Source organism: Macaca fascicularis, chromosome 16, assembly GCF_037993035.2.
Source record: "Macaca fascicularis isolate 582-1 chromosome 16, T2T-MFA8v1.1".
Lineage (NCBI taxonomy): Eukaryota > Metazoa > Chordata > Mammalia > Primates > Cercopithecidae > Macaca > Macaca fascicularis.
The window spans coordinates 71,347,998-71,364,924 of NC_088390.1; the positions used below are offsets into that span (position 1 = coordinate 71,347,998).

At 44.3% G+C, this 16,927-nt stretch overlaps 1 protein-coding gene across 1 annotated transcript in view; it reads right to left on the reverse strand.

The window, feature by feature from the left end:
- LOC102126330 (importin subunit alpha-1-like) overlaps positions 1-16,927 on the reverse strand; it is a 31,198-nt gene that overhangs the window by 8,831 nt on the left and 5,440 nt on the right. Inside the window, 3 exon segments of the mRNA XM_065531862.2 lie at positions 1,333-1,467; positions 1,617-1,714; positions 5,426-5,781. Coding sequence (XP_065387934.1) covers positions 1,333-1,467; positions 1,617-1,691 — 210 coding nt within the window. The 5' untranslated portion in view covers positions 1,692-1,714; positions 5,426-5,781.

The following is a 16,927-nucleotide window of genomic DNA, read 5'->3' on the forward strand; positions in this document are numbered from 1 at the left end:
GAGTATTACTTGAATCCAGGAGGCAGCGGTTACAGTGAGCCAAGATGGCACCATTGCGCTCCAGCCTCAATGACAGAGTGAGGCTTTGTCTCAAAAAAAAGAAAAAAAAAAAAAAAAAAGGAAGCATATTGAGCATATTGTGAGAAAAAGAAGTAGGAAAGTGCCCAGTTATCTTTGAAAGATGAAAGATAAATTTGAAAATCTAAGATAGGTCTACTTTGTGGAAGGCCTTCATGGAGTATGGATGATGATGATGATGATGATATTATTATTATTATTATTATTATTTAGACAGAGTTTTGCGCTTGTTGCCCAGGCTAGAGTGCAGTGGTGCAATCTTGGCTCACTGCAACCTCCGCCTCCCAGGTTCAAGCGATTCTCCTGTCTCAGCTTCCCAAGTAGCTGAGATTACAGGCGCCCACCACCAAGCCCAGCTAATTTTTTTGTATCTTTAGTAGAGACAGGGTTTCACCATGTTGGCCAGGCTGGTCTCGAACTCCTGACCTCAGATGATCCACCCACCTTGGCCTCCCAAAATGCTGGGATTACAGGTGTGAGCCACCGTGCCTGGCCAGAGTATGGATTTTTATTTTTAGAGACAGGGCACAGAAAGAAGGAAATGATAAATTAGGAGGCTACTGTAAATATTTCAGGAGGAAAGTCCTGAACAAAGCTGGTGACGAATAAAAAAAAAAAAAAACAGAGACTAACAAAAATAGCAGAAATAAACCAGAAATGGGCTGGACGTGGTGGCTCACACCTGTAATTTCAGCACTTCAGGAGGCCCAGGTGGGCGGATAACAAGGTCAGGAGTTCGAGACCAGCCTGGCCAACATGGTGAAACCCTGTCTCTACTAAAAATACAAAAATTAGCCAAGTGTGGTGGTGCATGCCTGTAATCCCAGCTACTTGGGAGGCTGAGGCAGGAGAGTTGCTTGAAACTAGGAGGTGGAGGCTACAGTGAGCCGAGATTGTGCCACTGCACTCCAGCCTGGGCAACAGAGCAAGACTCTATGTAGGAAAAAGAAAAAAGAAATAAACCAGAAACTGGTTGGCTCTGGACACACTGGTCAGGTCAAGATACCCAGCTAGCAGCTAGAAATGCAGGGAAGTCTGAAGGAAGGTCAGAGCTAAAGGAAGATCCTAAATCAGCTTCAGTGGATTATGGAAGGCAGGAAAGAAGACAATTACTAATTGCAAACAGAGAAAAAGATCTTCACAGATAGTTAAAACCATAAGACTAGAAATGTTAAGTTTACTTGAATTTCTAAGAAAAGTTCCTACTGATTTCCTGGATTTCATGTAACTCATACACTAAAATACATGTTTCACCTGGTTGTTGCGGTTTTCCTGCAGCGGAGTAGCATCATCAGGAAATGAGCTTACGTTTCTCCTCTTCAGCATCTGGTCATCCTTCTTAGCTTTCCTCAGCTCCACATTGACCTCTATTCTGCGACGCCTCATTTCCTTGAGAAAAGATAACATGCTGTTTCACCTATCACATCAGTTTTTGTTGCTAAGTGAGGGTATTTTTAAAAAGATCCCTAAGTTTTCACCCCTTTCCAAATGTCCTCCCATTTAAACACCACCACAGGAAAGCAACAGAAGGTACTCACTGTACTGTCTTTTCCCTTGTTCTTGAATCTGTGAAGACGGGCAGCTGGTGTATTAGCATTCTCGTTGGTGGACATGGTTATGAGACAAAGGGAGAAAGCTAAAAGATGGGCGAGGAGAAAAATATTTCCTTTATCGTTTTCCTTTGTCAATAATAGTACCAAATAAGAATTGAATTATCAAGCATCTACTGAATCCACACCTGTATACTAGAGGGGGGATCATCATGCTTTCAGCACTATGAAATAGCTTTACCCAAAGGGGAACTGTCCCCCTTCCCTCTGAAGCGCTGAGACTTCCTGGAGAGGGCTGTCCATCAGAAATAGAATGCAAGCTATATAAATAGAAATTTCCTAGTAGTCATTTTTTGTTTTGTTTTGTTTTGAGACAGAGTCTCACTCTATCTCCCAGGCTGGAGTGCAGTGGCATGATCTCGGCTCACTGCAACCTCTGCCTCCCAGGTTCAAGTGATTCTCCTGCCTCAGCCTCCCAAGTAGCTGGGACTATAGGCGTGTGCCACCATATCCGGCTAAGTTTTGTATTTTTAGTAGAGATGGGAGTTCGCCATGTTGGCCAGGTGGGTCTCAAACTCCTGACCTCAGGTGATCCACCCACCTCGGCCTCCCAAAGTGCTGGGATTATAGGTATGAACCACCACGCCCAGCCAAAAAAAATTCAAAATTAAAAAAAAAAACAATAAATCATAATGAACTTAGACAAAAATACCTTCTTGGCATCTAATGAGATGATCAAAAGGTTTCCTTTCTTTGACTTTTTGCTTTTTGAGACAGCGTCTTGCTCTGTTGCCCAGACTGGAGTGCAGTGGTGCGATCTCAGCTCATTGCAACCTCTGCCTCCCAGGTTCAAGCGATTCTCCTGTCTCAGCATCCTAGTAGCTGGGACTACAGGCATGCACCACTGTGCCCCACTAATTTTTGTATTTTTAGTAGAGATGGGGTTTCACCATGTTGGCCAAGCTGGTCTTAAACTCCTGGGCTCAAGTGATCCACTCACCTTGGCCACCCAAAGTGCTGGGATTACAGGCATGAGCCACCAGCTCCAGCCTTTCTTTGACTTCTTAAAATAGTAGGGTATTAGTAATCTCCTGGAGATTGGTGTCTAAGGTGAAGCCAATTTAGCATGGTTTCTTATTCTTTAAATTTACTCCTGAATATATCTGCATACCAATGTTTTGAGATTTCTTGTAGACATGCCTATTTGCTATTAATTATTATAATAAATATTAATAAAGGAGACAGGGCCATAATTTTCTATTTGTCTATTTCTATTTATCAAGTTTTCTAACAGCTTCACACTAAGAAAAACAATAATCTGTAAAATTTCCTCCTTTTTCTATTCTGGTAGAAAAAATTTAGAAAGAACTATCTGGTTCCTGAAACTTAAGAAAAACCTTATGAACTCATCTGGTCCTGCCATCACCTTAATGACAGGTGCAGTGATAAACAACCAGAAATCCTTCTCCTGCCTGAGTGTGGCTTCTGCCCTACTAAGGACTGAGATCACTGTGGCGTCCTTCCCAACCCTTCCCCCACCCAAAGGGAGCTCGGTGGGCCCCTTTCTGTAGCGGTGGGGATGGAAGGTGGGGCACGATCAGGTGGGGACTTCTATTCCACCATCTTGGTCCACTCCTTCTAGGTGGACCCCTTTCTTTGTGGATGTAGGAAACCTGAATACTATATTAGTGGACCCTGTGAAGGCTTTAAAATTCCAAGTTCTAGTAAAAGAGAATCAGAAACATTGGTTAGTATACCTCTTTTTTTTATTCTTGATATTGGTTATTTGTGCTGTATTATTTTTCCCCCCTTGATAATCTTATCAGAGGCTTGTAAAACATAATGGGATCTAAGGTATGTTTCTTTTCTATTTCATCACGTTTTCTCATCTTTAATATTTTCTTTCTTTAGGTTGGTTCCTTGAGATGTACCCCTAGCTAATTAATTTGCAGTTTTTCTTTTCTAACATAAGCCTTAACGGCTAGCAACTTCTCCTAGGAAGTCTAATTGCATCTCACAAATTTCAATATATGTAGTACTTTCATGAACATCCAGATCAAAATGTTTTCTGGTTCTCATTATGATTTACATTTGAGCACTTATTTATTTAGAAGTATATTTCTTACATTTCAAGCATATAGCCCTTGCATTTCTTTAAAATTTTACAAATGTCTATATCCCTAAACAATACTGTAACATTGTATCATCACACACACTTTTAAACTCTACACACATGTATGTAGTATATACATTTTTCGTTATGTGTTTTTAGTGATGGAACTGTTTTCTCTTTTTAAAAATTTTTATTTTATTTTAGATTCAAGGAGTCTATGTGCACTGGGGAGAACTGGGTTTCTAGTTACTCATTACCCGTATAGTAAACACTGTACGCAATAGGTAATTTTTCAACCCTTGTACCTCTCCCACCCTCTCCAAATGTTTTCATTCTATTGTAAACTTTTGAGATTCAATCTCGACACTTGTTGCTCTAGTGTGTTTTTCACTGCTACATAATAGTCCATTATGAAATAACACAATTTAAACGTGCCTGATTATGAGTACTTAGGAATTATTTCCAAATTTCACCATTATGAAATAATATTATAAGGAACACTCTGCTACAATGTCTTCTCATGTACACAGGGTAAAAGTTTCTCTACAGTATCAGGAAGGAGTCAAATTGCATTTTTAACTTTGTTTTTGTCAAACCATCCTCTAAAATGTTATAGCAACCATTGCACTAATTGCTCTGTTATCAGAAATGTATCATGACTATAATCCCAACACTTTGGTAGGCTGAGGCAGGCAGGTCGCTCGAGCCTAGAGTTCGAGAACAGCCTGGGCAACATAATGAGACCCTGTGTCTACAAAGAATACAAAAATTAGCTAGGCATAGTGGAATGCATTTGTAGTCTCAACTATTTGGGAGGCTGAGGTAAGAGGACAACCTTAGCCCAGGGAGGTCAGGGCTGCAGTGAGCTGTGATGGTACCACTGCACTCCAGCCTGGGTGACAGACAAAAAATTAGCCGGACATAGTGGTGGGCACTTATAATCCTAGCTGCTTCGGAGGCTGAGGCAGGAGAATCATTTGAACTCAAGAGGTGGAGGTTGCAGTGAGCTGAGATTGTGCCACTGCACACCAGCCCGGGCAACAGTGCAAGACACTGTCTAAAAAAAAAAAAAAAAAAAAAAAAGAACTAATAATATTCATTCATGTTTTACAACTTATCTAAGAAGAAAATGAGGCCAAAAGTAAAGTCTTTAATATGGCCTCTTAAATACATTAGCTTTCATTATTAATATGCTAATATTTCAAAAGGGAGTCCAATATTCCTCATTTACAAGGCTCAGAATTCACTTACCTGGTATGTCCTAAAGATTTCTGCCATATTGGTAGCATCACAACTGGTTTAACGGCACACTCTAAAATGGCTAAAACCAATGCAAATTCTCTGGGTTTGCTACACATCTGAACTGCCTTGATCCAATTTGCCTTATATTTCAGAAGAAATGAAAGAAATTATTTCACTACATTGACCTTAAATTAAAAGCACAGTAGTTGTAACTTTGGCCTCCATCTGATTCCAGGGATAAAGACTCTGACTCCTAATCCTCCAAATAGTGGTGTTGGTTCAGTAAGTTAGAAGTACACTTACACCTCTAACGTCCTGTCTGCTGACCACATTGACTTCATTCAACTCATTGGTAATGACGTTTTCAAGTGCACATCTACAACAATCATTTTATAAACATTTAGTATATCTACAGCAATAAATTAACCTCAGTTTCCTTTACCTATGTGATGCCCAATTGGGATGAAGAAAGGATGAAGGGATGTTGTTTTCTAATTGGGTGATAGTCAGTCTCAGAGTAGATATAGTAAGAACTTTGGACCCATGGACAGAACCGTTCCATTTGAACTCTCCTGCTGGAGTCAGACAGAATTTATGTGCAAGATGCCTTTTCTTATCATGATCTTCTCTGTGCTGGTGCTCATTCAAAGCAAATGAATTGGTGGAGTATTGATTGTGGTAGATGCGATACTTCCCTTCTTGACCCAATTTAAGATAATTGTTGATATTTCCTTTCGTGACCACTTCCTTTTTGATGCTCAACCGTGAAATTTCTCCTTGAGAGTTAACTACCAGTACCTGACCAAAAACATAAAAAGACTGCATTGTTTATGTCAATCAAAGATGTAAATTTCATCTGATCAACTGTCTTTCAATAACTAAAATTAATCACTCAAAGTAAGTTAAGATAAATAGAACTTTTGAAGTCTAAAAGCTAAGTAGAAGTCTATAAGCTAAGTTAAAAGCTAAAGCTAATTGTTTACAATTAAACAACCAAGATATGCCTGCAGAAAGAAAACTAACACATATTAAGTACCTATTACATGTTAGATACTATTATTCACTGCTTTCATGTATTAATACTTCAAATATACACATGAAACCATACATATAAATTACTCACCTACCATTTTCTCAAGTTTTTCAAGTTTATACTTAAGGGAAAAAGAAGGGGATCGGATGTACTCTCCCCGCAAAAACATATTCCTAAAAACACCCTTTCAGGTCCTCTTATCATTCCAGGTATAGTGTAAGACCCCATGGATACCTCAAAATAGTATTTTCAAACAGTTGGTCCCAACTCTTTAGTGACTACAAAATAAATACTGGATCTTATTCAGCTTTTTAAAAAATAAAATGTAATGCAGTTAGGCAGTGGCTCATGCCTGTAATCCCAGCACTTGGGGAGGCCGAGGCAGGCAGATCATGAGGTCAGTAGATTGAGACCACTCTGGCCAACACGATAAGACCTCATCTCAACTAAAAATACAAAAAAATTAGCTGGGCATGGTGGCGTGTGACTGTAGTCCCAGCTACTTGGGAGGCTGAGGCAGGAGAATTGCTTGAATGAGGGAGGCGGAGGTTGTAGTGAATCGAGATCGTACCACTGCACTCCAGCCTGGGCAACAGAGCCAGACTCCGTCTCAAAAAAAAAAAAAAAAATGTAATGCAGTAGGCTAACACAGAAAATATCAGAATGCTTCCCACATAATAAGGTAAAACAGTATTTCAGAAAGCTTTCGAATATGTGTACTGGGCTGCTATGAAAAAATGTGTATGTGACTGAGGGTCAGAGTCAAAAAGAAGTATGAAAGGCACTGCTTTTAAGCAATTGCTGTGATGTTAAGAACATCATTTATTCTTGCATATCTACCCTGCAAATAATTCTCGAATGTCGGAGACACAGTTGGGGCCATGTCCTGTCACCATGGCTAGCTGAAGGACAGAGATACCGAGTCCTAGCTCTGATCCCATTGTTCATGATCAGAGCTGGGATGCCATGCTGTCCTATCCACAGTACTCTGCTATCAGTGGATAAGCCTCATCCTTTAGCTGCAGGTTCACCTGAAGTGATCATAGCTAGAACTGAGCAGTGAATCACCTACAGTTATTTAATAAACCATAAAACCCAAAATAGCCTACTCATATGTGTAAAGAAGGCTTTAATTCTTTAGAATTATATGTAGAATAAAACTGATCATGTAGTAAGAAAGTGTATTAGCCATTTAGAGCATTTTTATGCCTTGACTAAAATTTGGGTTTGCAACTATACTTATAAAGCCTAATGCTTTTAATCTTGTTACCTACTACAGCTTTGGAAATAGAGAAAATACAATTCAAAAATAGGTCTACAAATTTCTACAAATTTCCAGCCCCTATTTATCACATGTTCTCCAGGACAGAAACTGGGTCTCCCTTTACCCATCCCGGCCTGGCCCAGAGCTGCACATCCAGGGCCAGGATCAGGGGACCCAGGGGTGACCCCACAGGGTCCTGGGCCTCAAGCCTCAGTAGGCTTTGGGGAGCCGTGCCTAGTTCAGCCCTCTGAGATTCTGATGGAAGTGGTTTGGACCGGGGCCTGGGGAAGGTGTTTAATTTTAAAGCTCCTTGGGTGATTTGACTGCAGCCCAGGTGAGGTGTCAAGGCTCAGTGTAATCTTTTTTTTTTTTGGTATGAAGTCTCACTCTGTCACCCAGGCTAGAGTGCAGTGGCTCAGTCTCAGCTCACTGCAATCTCCACCTCCAAGGCTCAAGTGATTCTCCTGCCTCAGCCTCCTGAGTAGCTGTGATTACAGGTGCCTGCCACCATACCCAGCTAATTTTTGTATTTTTAGTAGAGACGGGGTTTCATTGTGTTGGCCAGGCTGGTCTCAGACTCCCAACCTCAAGTGATCTGCCCGCCTTGGCCTCCCAAAATGCTGGGACTACAGGCATGAGCAGCCCGGCTGGCTCAGTGTAATCTTACTGCAAGGATGTCGGGGGAGATTCCAAACGTAATGGTTTTAGGTGAGACCTTTTTCTTGGGGCAGAAGCTTCCATTGATTCAAAGGGAAAAAGAGTGGAGCTGGAGTCCAGAGACTTGGGCTGTTGTCTAGGCTCTACTTCAGCTTCTCGCCGAGCAGCCGCTTGAATTTCTGGGCCTCAGTTTCTTCATCTGTAGAACAGAGCTGTCAACCCTACCCCGTCACAGGGCTGCTTCTGTGAACTGAGTGGGCCCTGGGTTTCCACACCCATGGGGATGGGGAAGAAGCAGGCCTGCACTTCTGCTTTTCTGATTTTGGGTTTCAATTGGGTGCCCTCGGCTCTGGACTCCGTCCCCAGCCTCTGGGTGACCTCATGCGGCTGCCTGCATGGCCTGCTCCTCCAGGGCGGGGTGGGAGCTGGGGTGGGGCCTCCTCAGGGCTCACACGGCCTGTGCTCTAAGTAATGTTGGCAGAGACCCAGCAGGGCCACTGGGGCCAGGAGGGATCAGAAATGGTCCACAAGGGGCCAAGCGTGTTGGCTCATACCTGTAATCCCGGCACTTTAGGAAGCTGAGGCAGGAGGATCACTTGAGGTCAGGAGTTTCAGACCAGTCTGGCCAACACAGTGAAACCCCGTCTCTAATAAAAATACAAAAATTAGCTGGGCGTGGTGGCATGTGCCTGTAGTCCCAGCTACTCGGGAGGCTGAGGCAGGAGAATCGCTTGAACCTGGGAGGCAGAGGTCACAGTGAGCCAAGATCGCACCACTGCACTCCAGCCTGGGCGACAGAGTGAGACTCCGTCCCCCATAAAAAAAAAAAAAAAAAAGAAATGGTCCATAAAGGAACCTCCCAACCAGCGAAGGCTGTAGGGATTAGCCAGGTTAGGAAGGTAGGAAAATGAGACCAAGGAGTGGTCACCTTCTGCCCACTCCCTCAAACATATCTGTGTTTACACCCACTATTCCTTCCCCCTCCCCCGGGGGAAGACACAGGGGCCTGCTGTCCAAGCCAACCTCCCCAGCCCAGGCCTGAAGGACCCCATAGCTGCCTCCCACTTGCTTAGAAGTGGCCTCACCTCAAATCTCCAACCCTTCCCTTCTGACTACTTTTGTCCCTTTCTCATTTCAACAAACTAAAGGCCTCTCCATCTTTTTATTTATTTATTTATTTATTTATTTATTTATTTAGACAGGGTCTTGCTCTGTCACCCAGGCTGGAGGGCAGTGGCATGATCATGGTTCACTACAGCTTTGACTTCTTGGACTCAAGCAATTCTTCTGCCTCACCTCCCAAGTAGCTGGCACTACAGGCCCACACCACCACGCCCAGCTAATTTTTTTTTTTTTTTTTTTTTTTTTTCTGTAGAGACAGGGTACTTCTATGTTGGCCAGGCTGGTCTCGAACTCCTGGGCTCAAGAAATTCTCCCACTTCAGTCTCCCAAAGTGCTGGGATTACAGGCAAGAGCCACTGCACCCAGTTGGTCTCTCCATCTTAAAAAGAAAATGTTGGCCAGGTGCGGTGGCTCACTCCTGTAATCCCAACACTTTGGGAGGCTGAGGCAGGTGGATCGCTTGAGGTCAGGAGTTTGAGGCCAGCCTGGCCAACATGGTGAAACCCCGTCTCTACTAATTATATATATATAATTTCTAATTGGATGATAGTCAGTCTCAAGACTGTGCTCTCAGCTACTTGGGAGCACGAGGTGGGAGGACTGCTTGAGCCCAGGAGGTTGAGGCTACAGTGAGCCGTGATTGCACCACTGCACTCCAGCCTGGGTGACAGAGCGAGACCCTGTCTCAAAAAAGAAAAGAAGAAAAAGTTGTTCATTATTTCTCACCTGGAAACAGACTTGCCCTTCCAGCTCCCCTGCCCCTGACATGTTACGGATGAAGTAGTTCATCTCCCTTTCAGACACAGCTCTGGAGCTGGGATTCTGGGAATAAGGCCACTTAAACATGCCGTTTCCCTTCTGCTCCCAACTGCGACCTGCTACTGCCTGAGTCAAGCAGAGGCTGGGGCAGTGGGTGGGTGGGACCTGGCTGGCACAGGTGAAAGGCTGTGTCTGAGGTGGAGGCTCCCAGGGGAACCCTGGGGCGGGCTGGCCCATCATGGGACCCCGGGGAGGAGGCAGTATGGCTCTTGTATCCTTGTGCCCAGGAGCTGAGGGGGCCAAACAGGTGGGCCAGGTAGTCTCTACCCATAAGGCCAGGGCACCAAGGAGACAGGGAGAATTTCTGCTGGTGTTTTGACATCATGGATGTCCCATGCCCACAGGCTCCCTGGCAGAGACCACCATCCCTTCTCCACTCTAGGGCTACCCCTCCAAGTGGGGTACTCCTGCTTGGAGGGGTGTACCCCAAGTACACCTCGAGTGTACACCTCGAGTGGGGTACTCGAGTATATTTTATAAACTCGACCCCGGCTCTGGTGAGCAAAGACATATAAACTCACTCTGACAGCTCAGCAGGGGGAACAGACAGTACCACCAAACCAGCTGCCGTCACCAGACCCCAGCACAGCCGGGACCCAGGACGCACTAAACCAGCCACCGCCACCAGACCCCAGCACAGCCGGGACCCAGGACGCCCCAAAGATGCCATCACGGATGATGGGGAAAGACAAACTTGTCAGTGAAAGGCCACAGGACAACTGGCTGCCCATCAAGAGATAAACAAATAAATAAATAAGGGAGGGTCCACATCTCACTCTGTCCATCCACAATAACCCTCAAAGGATTAAAGATTTAAATTTTTTTTAAATGAAGTCAAAAATAATCGAAAAAGAAAACAAAATCCAATATGCTGTATATATATATATATATAAACCTATATATTTTATATATATGTCTCTTTATATATATAAAAGACTTCAATATGCTGTATGTACATATTAAAGTATATATTATATATAATATGCTGTGTGTGCATATATATAAAAGACTTCAATATGTTGTATGCGTGTGTATATATACATATATATATAAAGACTTTGTAACAAAGACTCAAAATATAAAAGCCATAAAATAAACAAGTGATACATTTGACTACATAAATGTGTTTTAAGAAAACTTGCGTGACAAAATAATGTTATTAGCAGAGTCAAAAGACAAGCTCAGGGTGGTTGAGGGAATTACGACTCATGTAATAATAGACAAAGGGCAGTTTCCCTAGTATAGAAAAAGCAACTAGAACTCAATAAGAAAAAACCTAACAACCCAATACGCAAACAGGCAAAGGATATAAACGGATCATTCACAGAAAGAAAAAAAAAAGTGGGGGAGACAAACAGCCCTTAAATATACGAAAAGATACTCTTACAGGAAAGAAAAATGCAAATTTAAAGTACCTTAAGTTAATACATATTATGGTCAGATTGGCAGAAAACAAAAGGTTGGCAACAGTCAGTTGGCAAGGCTGTGGGGAAGAAGCACCCTCATCTGTGTTGGCGAGGGCAAATTGGTATATGCCTCATGGGATATACCCATCACATATCCATTATTTACCTTTTGACCCCACAATCCCACTGTTGGAATTTTTCTAACATCTACCTGTACATATATAAAAGAGTATATAAAAGAGTATTCATTATGGCATTGTTGTAATAGCAAAAAATAGGAAACATTCCACGTGCCAGTCAACAGGAGACTGGTAAAATGGATAATTTGTAGTTGTAGGGAAAAAAGCATCGCCTCTCTAGGCACAATCTCTAAGATACATTGTCAAAGGAATAAACAAAACAAAAAGGAACCAAGGTTTTTTTTTTAAATCTTGTTTTACACACAGGACAGTGTGTACAAGGTACCACATTTGCTTAAGAGAGAGAGAGAAGATTAAGTAATCAGATAGGTAGTTATACTCGTTTGTACTCAGAAACTCTGGAAGAATGAAGAAAGAATGAATGAAAGGGGTGGCTTTTGAGTTGATGGAGAACAGAGCAGGGAAACAGGGTACATGTGAGATTTTTACTATAGACTTTAAAATATTGCTTTGATTTTTTAAAAAAAATCTGTAAATATGTTACCTAGTAAAATAAATTCAAGGCTATTGGTAAAATAGAGGGGCTGGAGAATGCAATTACAACGTGAACACAAACTCTTAAGGAGACTCGAATCAAGCAGAGTTTTTAAAAAGGACTGATTTTTAGAACTTAAAATATGTACTTGTATTAGTTGAAGGGGAATAAATTCACTCTTGAGATTCAAATTTGCAGCCTGGAAGGTCAAAAGGAAATATCAAACCTCTGAGCAAAAGTGCACCAAGACTGAAATAAAAAGGCCAAAGATAAACTGCGAGGGACCCAGTCAGGAGCACTCACATGCAAAGGAAAGAAAAGTTAAAGAAACAATAATCAAGCAACAGGCCAGGTGCAGTGGCTCACGCCTGAAATCCCAGAACTTTGGGAGGCTGAGGCAGGCGGATCGCTTGAGCCCAGAAATTTAAGATCAACCTGGGCAACATGGTGAAACTTTGTCTCTCCAAAAAGTACAAAAAAAGCTAGCTGGGCGTGGTGGTGTGCGCCTGGACTCCCAGCTTCTCAGGAGGCTGAGGTGGGAGGATCACTTGAACCCAGGAGGTGGAGGCTGCAGTGAGCTGTGATTGTGCCACAGCACTCCAGCCTGGGTAGCAGAATAAGACCCTGTCTCAATAAACAAACAAACAATAATCAAATCAAGCAACAAATAGATGTTCCTAAGCGGAAAAAGGACCAGAGTCTACAGAGTGACAGGTTCTGTGAGCTGTGAGGGTGCTGGGAAAAGAATCCCCATCGAGGCATGTGCTAAAGAACATGTGTTTGATTAGGAACCCCAGAGAAGGGACAGCTGCCAATAATGAAATGGAAAGTGTAACAGGGGAGGAAAAAGGAAATCAATAACCAGATCAGAGGGAAAAAACTGCAAGGTAAACCAATAAATGTAAAATGAGCCAAAGGTAATCAAATCAAGTACAGGAGATCAATTGTTAAATGAAAAGTGAACAGATAGAATTCTCCCACTAAAAAACAAAGAGTCAGCTTGGGTTTAAAAACACAGCGATAGGCTGGGCGCAGTGGCTCACACCTGTAATCCCAGTACTTTGGGAGGGTGAGGCAGGTGGATCGCTTGAGGTCAGGAGTTTGAAACCAGCCTGACCAATGTGGTGAAACCCTGTCTCTACTAAAAATACAAAAATTAGTTGGGCGTGGTGTTGTGTGCCTGTAATCCCAGTTAATCAGGAGGTTGAGGCAGGAGAATCACTTGAACCTGGGAGGCGGAGGTTGCAGTGAGCCAAGGTCGCACCACTGCACACCAGCCTGAGTGACAGAGCAAGTCTCTGTCTCAACAAACAAACAAAAAAACATGAAAATAACAAAAATACAGTGGTGACAGGCAACATGAAGAAACCCCATCTCTACAAAAAATACCAAAAAAAAGAATTAGCTGGGCATGGTGGCATGCGGGCCTGTGGTCCCAGGTTCTCGGGGTCCTGAGGCAGGAGAATTGCCTGAGCCAGGGAGGTTGAGGCTGCAGGGAGCCATGGTCACACCACTGCACTCCAGCTGGGGCAACAGAGGCAGACCCTGTCTCAAACAAAACAAAACAGTGATGTGACTTATACAAGAAATTAGTAGTTTCAAAAAATGATAATGGTAGAAAATAAAAGAATGCTAAGCAAGTGCAAAAAAAAAGTAAAATAAGGAGTGGTCATATTAACAACAGAAGGGCGAAATTTAAGGCTAAGCACTGTAATAGGATAAAGAAGGACACTGCATAATGATAGAAAAGCACAATATGTACCAACAGAACACTCGAAATCTGCATGCTCCTGACAGCACCGTAGTTAAATATAAAAAGCAAAAACTAGGAAAAGCACCAGAAGAGCTTTATAGAGAAAATTTGAGTGGAAGGTTTAACAAAACACATCTCTATCAGAATTAGAGTAAAAGACCCCTGCCCCCAAGCAAAGGATACGAAGGAAATGAAAGTTTGAATAATATAATCAATAAACTTGATTTGATGCAGATAGTACCTTATATCCCTTAAATAGAAAATATGCATTTTTCCAGCCAGGCGTGGTGGCTCACACCTGTAATCCCAGCACTTTGGGAGGCTGAGGCGGGTGGATCACTTGAGGTCAGGAGTTCCAGACCAGCCTGGCCAACGTGTCAAAATCCCCTCTGTACTAAAAATACAAAAATTAGCTGGGCGTGGTGGCGCACACCTGTAATCCCAGCTACTCCGGAGGCTGAGGCAGGAGAATCGTTTGAACCCAGAAGGTGGAAGTTGCGGTGAGCCGAGACTGCACCACTGCACTCCAGCCTGGGTGACAGAGCGAGACTCCATCTCAAAAAAATAAATAAATAAATAAAAATAAAAATAAGAAAATATACATTTTTCTTATATGTCTCTGAAAAACTTAGAAAAATCATTTACTTGGTCACAAAGAAATTCATAATAAATTTTAAAAGTGGAGATTTTACACATCTGGAGAAAATGAATGCTTTCCTAGTAAAATATAAAATGGCCAAAATTAACTAGAAGGTGAGTAGAAACTTAAATAAACTAATCACCACTGATGAGAAAAAAAATCTGCCACTGAAAAAGGCACCAGGTCCAGAGGGTTTCATGACAGGGAACAGTAGAAGCCTTTTGAATTCATCTTTGCCAACACCTTCCTCCTCCAGGAAGCACTCCTGGATTTCACTCTTGCCAACAAGATTCTGGGAGGATGGCTCCTTCAACATATCCTGCACAGCTCTTTGCAGATGCATCATGTCATGTCATATCATATCATATCTTATCATATCTGCCATACCATAAGTGCCATGCCATACTATATCATAATTGGATCTGCTGTTCAATTTCTCCTGAACAGTAAGCTACCTGAGGGCAGGAACCATCCTTTATTTTTCATTGCTCCCTAGTGCCCAGTACAGCAGCTGACATTCACTGACTAGGTGAATATGGTAATTGAAAAAGCAGAAGGCACAATCATCATTACGCTGTGATGTCTCTATGGGAACTGCCCAAGACACACACATAAGAAGGCAGAAAAAATGGAAAGAAACCAACATGCTAACAGTCATTCAATTGAGATGTCCTCCTATTATTCAAATATTTGTAATGGAGTTAAGCTATTTTTATAGGGAGGGAATAGTAATTTACACATTTAACTCAGCCAACAAGGAGAAAGGAAGGCGGAGGTTGGGAGGATTCTACAGGCAGGCCCTTCTGCTACCTCTGCTTCCTCTCTCTGGCCCAGCCCCTAGACAGACACGGAGGCCTGGACAGGGGCCCCTGTCCCACGCCCTTCATGCCTCACAGGGGACCCCCAGCTAGAAGAAGGCGAGGAGGCAGGGTGGGCACCCATAGGAGCCTCAGCTGGGTCCTGTGGGCCTCATCTAGCCCAGGCAACAGCTCTGGAAGTTCCCTCAACACCAGAATCCTTCTGCAATCTGGAAACAGAGCTTCCCAAATTTTAGCAAGAGCACCTGTGTCCCAGTGCCCCAGAGCCCCAGAGCCCTAGTCCTGGCAGCCCTGTTTCCCCCTCAATATGAACTGACAGCCGCTGACCTCTCACTCCCCGGCACAGATCCAGTTCCGAATCTCCCTAACATTCAGGCATGGAGCCCTGGCCACATTCCTGGTCATCAGCTACCCCCTGGTCACGATCATGGACCTTCCCATTCCCCAGGGCCTGGTACTGACCACCCATCCAGGCTGGCATTCAGCATGATGCCCACTCCTCCCTGTACTGGACACAGTCAGCTCTAAGAAGGGCAGAGAAAATAGGTCTATGGAGCTAAGCTATGAGGAGGCAAAGGCCTAAGAATGATATAATGGACTTTGGGGATTTGGGGGTGCGGGAAGGGTGGGAGGGGGGTGAGGGAGAAAAGACTACACATTGGGTACGGTGCACACCACTTGGGTGACAGGTACACCAAAATCTCAGAAATCGCCACTAAAGAACTTATTCATGTAACCAAACACCACCTGCTCCCCACAACTATTAAAATAAACATTAAAAAAAATAGGTCTAGAGTGAGATCAACTGCTGAGGCCTGGGAAGGAAGTGAGGGGGCAGGTGGGGCCCATCTCAAGCCCTTGGGGCTGAAGGGAGCCAGGGACTGAGAGGTGAGAATCAGGCGCAGGCTTCAGGGAGACCCCAGAGACTATGTGGCCTACAGGGGAGTTGGGGGTGGCAGGGAGATCTCTGGGGGGACAGTAATGTGGGGTGAGGGTGGGAGGGGGACCCAAGAACCTGCTGTCTCCTACGTCAGGTCCTAGGCAGGCAGAGGGGCTCTGGGACAGCCCGGGGCTGCAGGTGAGCCACTGGGAGGGAACTGGGTCAGGTGCAAAGAAACCGGCAGAGCCACCCCAGGGCGGCTGTCCCAGCTGGGGGTTGGGGGTGGGGGTTGTTGGAGGAGGGAGTACAGGCAAGGGGCTAGCTGGAGTCCCCTCAACTTGGGTCAGCTTCCTGCTGTTACCAAAGCCCCTTGCCAAAGGCCCCCTGGCTGGCCCTGAGTGGGGACAGGTAGGTCTGTCCCAAGGCCAGTTCCTTTCTCTCAATCACAGCGGCCTCGGGCTGCCCTCAGAGTTTGTCCTGCCCTCAGAGGAAGCGGGTGCTGGCCCTGGATCCAGACAGGAGGGGCCCCCAGGTGAGAAAGTGAGGGGAGAGAGTAGGGAAACTGCTGTAGCCACCCTCTAGTCCCCTAGGGACAAGGGCTCACTCACAGTTCCCATTGGAGGAGGAGGAGGACTGAGGGCCCCGGGCTCCTTCCAGTGGGCGCTGACTGTGTCAGGTGCAGCGCCTCCAGGGCTGCTTGTATGAGAAGGTGCAGCAGCCTGGCTGGAACCTCCCTCCCAGCGGCCAGTGCTCCAGCAGCAGTGGCAAGCTCCAGGCCAGCCCCACCAGCCTGAGCCTTCTCACCTCTGGGCGGGGATGGTGACCGCAGCCAGGGGGAAGAGTCTCAGAGGCCCCTTTTTGCACCGCCTTTGGCCTG